Source organism: Bombus fervidus, chromosome 3 (genome assembly GCF_041682495.2).
Source record: "Bombus fervidus isolate BK054 chromosome 3, iyBomFerv1, whole genome shotgun sequence".
NCBI classification, from domain to species: domain Eukaryota; kingdom Metazoa; phylum Arthropoda; class Insecta; order Hymenoptera; family Apidae; genus Bombus; species Bombus fervidus.
Window position 1 is genome coordinate 4,287,721 of NC_091519.1, and position 6,364 is coordinate 4,294,084.

At 29.5% G+C, this 6,364-nt stretch overlaps 1 protein-coding gene across 1 annotated transcript; it reads left to right on the top strand.

Moving 5' to 3' along the window:
* The first annotated feature begins 864 nt into the window (after positions 1-864).
* Positions 865-4,941, top strand: Ppv (Protein phosphatase V). Its single transcript, XM_072022775.1, has 7 exons — positions 865-1,096; positions 1,241-1,336; positions 1,467-1,674; positions 1,806-1,885; positions 1,962-2,067; positions 2,135-2,296; positions 2,396-4,941. Exons 1-7 carry the CDS (start codon positions 1,028-1,030, stop codon positions 2,584-2,586), a joined length of 912 nt encoding a protein of 303 aa, XP_071878876.1. The 5' UTR covers positions 865-1,027; the 3' UTR covers positions 2,587-4,941.
* Positions 4,942-6,364: the final 1,423 nt, after the last annotated feature.

Consider the following 6,364-nt stretch of genomic DNA (forward strand, 5'->3'; position numbering starts at 1 on the left):
GGCGAGGAACATTTATAACCATTAAGAAAATAGACGGTGGCCAATAAGAATAGTAGATTCTGTCTATTGCATATATTGCAAAATCGATAATCAAATATTTAATCCATAAATATTCATTTCAAAAGGTCCAATAATTATATACAGTTATATTTAATAGATTGCGTCATATTATCATTGTAATTATTAATTGAAGGCAATAATATATATCATAATTATTAATTTCTGATTATTAGCATTGCGCTGATGCATTGGCTAATTATTTTATGTAATTGTATAAACAACATTTAAACAAAACTCATTTTTGATTTTGTTAAAATGTATCCTTCTAATATACTGATTATAGTTATTTTTCTACAAATGTAATTTCATCAAATGTTTCATGACTAATACAATATTCAGATAGTATATAATTTTAGAAAACATTGGAATGATATAAATTTAAATTTCCTACTGAGTAGTTTTGAGTTTGCGTAGTAAAATTATCAAATAGTCTTTCAAACTTTTTATTAAGCGTACAAGAGAAAAACAAAAATTACTAGGATTTAAATGACATTATTGGAAGATATATCATGTATTCCTAAAAGTAACATCTACTTTAAAATCATTAAGTAGCAACTACATATATTGTGATATGACACGATTGTATTTATTGGCATTATTAATAACGAGTAGAAAGATATTTCAATATATTTCTATTAAAATGGTTTCAGTTTTAAATATATTTTCTCTTTATAGTACGAAAATTTAGGACCAATAATATGAAAGGATTGAACAGAATGAAAATTGGTCTTTTTTAATCTTACTTCACAGTAGGTTAATTAATTTTGTGTTTAACACGATGAAATATAGTCATTTTTTGTTAAATAGAATGTCTAAAGTCTTATGAGTAAAATAAATAAAGATCAGAAGTTTAATTGAAATTAATCCGCTAAAACAGTTCTTAAAAATATATAAATTAACTATAAATTCAGTGCAGACATATGTAAGTGAGGGCGCGATCAGTATTTTCCTGCGATACGAGTCCAAAATGTCAGACATCGATAAATGGATGGAACTTGCAAAAGAATGCAAGTATCTTCCTGAAAATGACCTTAAGGTAAATAATATATGAAAAATATTAATAATAATATTACCAATTATGTTGTATTTTGTTAACACATCTAACAAGACCTTAAACGTATACTCATAGGTTACTTGAATCTTCTATATGTCTCTTAACAATAAAATTAATTTTGTTCAGAAACTTTGTGACATGGTATGTGACATATTATTAGAGGAATCTAATATTCAACCAGTATCTACTCCGGTAACAGTATGTGGAGATATTCACGGCCAGGTAAACTTCACAGTTTTATTCTAACCTCAACATGATATCGATATCTTTAGAGATAACGATAACTATTTCAACGATAAAGGTACGATTCTTTTATATAAATCGGTTTTTATGATTGTTTATTTTCTTTTAGTTTTACGATCTAGAAGAATTATTCCGTAATGGAGGCGCTGTGCCAGAAACAAATTATATATTTATGGGAGATTTTGTAGATAGAGGGTATTATAGCGTAGAAACATTTACTCGCCTACTCACACTTAAAGCTAAATGGTCTGATAGAATAACATTACTTCGAGGAAATCACGAATCCAGGCAAATCACTCATGTTTATGGTTTTTATGGTTAGTATATATTATGTTATAAAAATGTGATGTATTTATTGTAATATAACATCTAAAAGATTATTTGAGAGTAACTCATTACTCTGCATATTTGATAATTATGATAATTAGATTTATTATATTCTGTGCAGATGAATGTCAAAACAAATATGGCAATGCAAATGCATGGAAATACTGTTGTAAGGTGTTCGACTTACTTGCAGTTGCTGCCGTTAGTATTTGTAAATAATAAATGAATTTAATATTGTGTTATGATGTTTAATAAAAATGTGGATATTTTTATTTAGTTAATTGATGAACAAGTACTTTGTGTACATGGTGGATTGTCTCCAGCCATTAAAACATTAGATCAAATTAGAACGATTGAAAGAAATCAAGAAATTCCGCATAAAGGTATTTTTACTGTCTTTTAATATGTTATGTTACATTATACTTGAATACATTTCGATTTCTGTTTTAGGTGCTTTTTGTGATTTGGTTTGGTCCGATCCAGAAGATGTTGAATCATGGACTATTAGTCCACGTGGAGCAGGTTGGTTATTTGGAAGTAAAGTAACATATGAATTTATGGAAATCAACGATCTTAAACTTATTTGTAGAGCTCATCAATTGGTTCATGAAGGTATATATTGTTACACAAATTATATGTATTTACTTATGAGTAAAATGTACACAAAAGAACTTTATGATTATATTTCATATATTTCTATCTTATTTACAGGTTATAGGTACATGTTTAATGATAAGCTTGTAACAGTATGGTCAGCTCCAAATTATTGTTATCGTTGTGGTAACGTAGCTAGTATTTTACAGTTTACAACTGTCGATCAAAGAAACCCAGTGCTATTTCAGGCAGTGCCTGATTCTGAAAGAGTAATTCCACCTTTAACTATTACACCATACTTTTTGTGATCTAATCTAGTGTTCCATTTGTTTGGATGCAGAAAGGTGGTATCTGCGTCTAGACGTTACGGAATTACATGACTGTTTCTTCATGTTGACGGATACAGGCTGATACTTTGACGGAGCATCAAATTTTGAAGTATTATTTAGAATTTTAATTAAAAAAATTTTGTTTATGTTTTTTTACTTACATGTTATTTGGAGAACAGGATTATCGTGTGATTACTTATTCAGGGAATGATTTTACACAGTTTTTAGGAAATTTATCCATTTTTGTATATTAAGAAATTAACTTTTATATATAATTGCGCCTGCCATTGCATCAGCCTGATTCTCCTAGTTTGAAAAATGTTTCGCATTGAAATGTGAACACTGTGGTCTAGACGCTTTTGCTGTCTACTGTGGACATTCTAGAGCATTCGTATCTCAGAGCAGTATTGTGAATGTACCGTTCTAAAGGCTAAGAGCTTTAAAATAAGTTATGAACACAAACAACAGCAGGTTCAATAATGTATGAATGAATAAATGAGAAACCATTTAAACATTCCGAAGTGGGAGAGTCTCTGAGTATAGTGAATGCTTAATTGATATTATGATCGTTGTGCGTAGAATTCAGGTTTATTAAAGCGTGAGCATATATACTACTGTTAAGGTCTTCCTGAGTATGTAATTGATCTGTTTCTGATTTAGACACTGTATATGCTGCGTGCAATTCTTTTTATTCTAGATGCGCAATCAGTGTTCTTAGCAGCATAAAGTCGGCGGTTCTGCCGAGGTACAAATAGTATGTAGCCAAAGTTTTCCTGCCTAGGTAAGGAAATTGAGTAGAAAAATTGTATTATATAATAGAAGTTTTCTTATTATTTTTATGCACATGACAATTTTATATTTCATTCTCTGTTTTCCTTTTACGGGCTCAAAATACTATTTGCAAAATATCTTAAAAGGTATTGAAATTTTTTCATAATATCGGCCTTTTTAACTATGTTCTACTTTTATGTGTACAGAGCAATAGTTTGAATATTATTATATTCTCAGAATCTTTGTACAGTTTTCACATTATATGCCAAATCGCTGTCGTACTGAATAATTATAATAGCTAGACTGTCATAAGTTCATTAATGTAGGGAGCAACTTTTAAGAACCAAGACCCTTAGCAATGTGCCTCTAAATTAATAAGCGTTTGTGTAATATAATGATACGATATTGATACATAATCAATGGAACGCACCGGCCATTGCGTATCATAAGCCTGAATTCTGACCACCGATTTACTAGCTCATGATATTCCTAACCGATCACAGACCCGACAATTATGGCATTGGCATTGGCACTGGCTGTCAAGTTGAAACTACTCTATTTTGAGTTTTGTGATATAGTTCAAGCGAGGCATGTGAAAATTGCATCGATGTTTGTAACGATTTTCCATGTCGGATCGTTTGAAAATGTTTTGAAGACTTGTTATTTCAAAAAAAAAATGAAAAAAAAAATAAAAATAGTCAACTTTTGAACAGTGCCTTCAGAACTATAACACGACGGTCTACTAGAAGTAAATACTTTCTACTGACGGATAATCATAGACGAACTAGGACGGATCATATAAATAACAGAGAGCTTAACAAAGGCGTGTGTACGGAATTCTCTTCACTTTTTTATATTCCAGAAAATATCATTAACAATTAATTTATCATATTTCGATCTTTATGATTATCTCGTAAGATATTTCGGCGTCCAATTCGATGATTGCTTTACATGATACTTTTTACATTTTACAATATTATTGATAAAAAATACGATTTATATATATATATATATATAAAAAATATATCCAGATTGTTACAATATGCAATTATACGATTTTACATTAATCACTGCTTTGTATTTACATTATTGATATTATATTAGATAGATCATTACACAAGGCAAGACACGGAGTTTACGTTACAAACTCGATCTGTCGGTTTTGCAGCCTCTATTATTATCGTAAAACGGTGGTGATGTGTGAGAATGCCTACGTAGTACGGATATCCTAGGAATCATAAAAGTATTAGCTTCTGTGTCTACTTAGGTATTCACAGCAGTCACCTTTGAAATGCCTCTGTCTGTGATCGCTTTAATCTTATCGAAGTGTCCAAGCGCTTGCGGCGATTTACATCGGTAAGCTCACAGGAATAAAGACAATGACATTAAATAATGAGACTACTTTAGCTTAATAAACATTTTGTGCAGGAGCTTGAACACTGCGCATAATTCTTAAAGATCTCACAGGTAGACAACATTTTAACGATCATGTACCTTGAAAGTATAGATTTTGTTATGTTAATGTAATGAAACGTCTGTAATAAAAATGCGCAAAAATTGCAACTGACATTATCAATAATATTCCCGTTATTATTGTGATAAGTAAAGTACAAATATATACGTATAACATGCATACACATATACGTACACATATATATACCGTGAAATAATAAAGAAAGAAAATATCGTATGTAGGTATGGGTATGGAATAATAAAGATATCACCAAATCTGTTCATATTTAATTAGTTTATTTACTTGTAATAATATTATTTTCATCGTATATATAATAATTCTATTTATTCCTTACTATTTATATATAATAATATAGTGTATTTATGTTCATTATGTATAATATATTATCTACATTTATATAATCCCTATGAAAGGCATCTCCAAACAGACTTCAGATTTACTTTTTTTTTTTTTAAAATATCTTATTTATTCATAAAAATACAGGGGGTTTACGCGTCACCTGTGAAGTCTAGCCTGTTTTGCCCAGAACCGATAGCTTCCGATTTATTGGTCGGATGAACATCATTATATTATATCTTACAATGCTTAATCCTTACGGAAACAATGAATTTATTCTTATGATTATCAACTTCATCTATATACACGTCTTTATAAAAACAAATGCGATAATTTTTTTGCTCGACTATAAATCTGCAAGCGCGTCCGTGTTATACTTCTCGTTGTACTTCGTCATATTTCGTGTATAATCGCATTATTAATAATCATTTGTTATTCAGTAAAACGATAAAAGTTTAAATAAATTTTAGAACTCATTGCACGAAGGACGCAATGCAGTAATAAAAAAATGCAACGAATAAGCTAAATTTAATGAAATTTTTTGCTAACGGTAAAAAATAAAATATGTAAATTTTTGTATTAAACTTATTATACAAACATATTCCCTTTTACATCGACTAGAGTATTTAATTAAGTATTTGATTTTGACAAAAGATTATATGTAGATTTTCAGTCTGTTTAATTATGCATTATTCTTTAAGTATTTGCTTTTAAAAAGAAAAATTTCAACTACACATATAAATTCTATATTTGTGACGATAAGTAAACTTCTTACCAAATTGTTAAATTGCACATTATAATAAAATGTCGATGTGCAACTATTTTGAACAATTCGTGCAAAAAATTGTAAAATGTAATGTGCATATAAAATACAAGAAATGCGTGAATGATATTTGAATAATTCCTAATAAAATAATATTCATTAAGAAAATACATTCATGCGCGATATAAAGCTCGAAATCGTTATCAAATCAGGTGTAAAAATTCGAAAAATGCTAGATGGAGCAATTTCGCGAATGTTTACGTTCATCAACGAGAAATCGTATTTTGCGCGCAAAAGTTGGTAAAAAAATGATTAGCAGCAGTATAGCATCCGGTTCCTGGCAAAGCAGCAATTCACACGGTGCCCAAATCTCAGTTACAAAAGGAATAGTCGAAGGTAAACGAGATGATAAA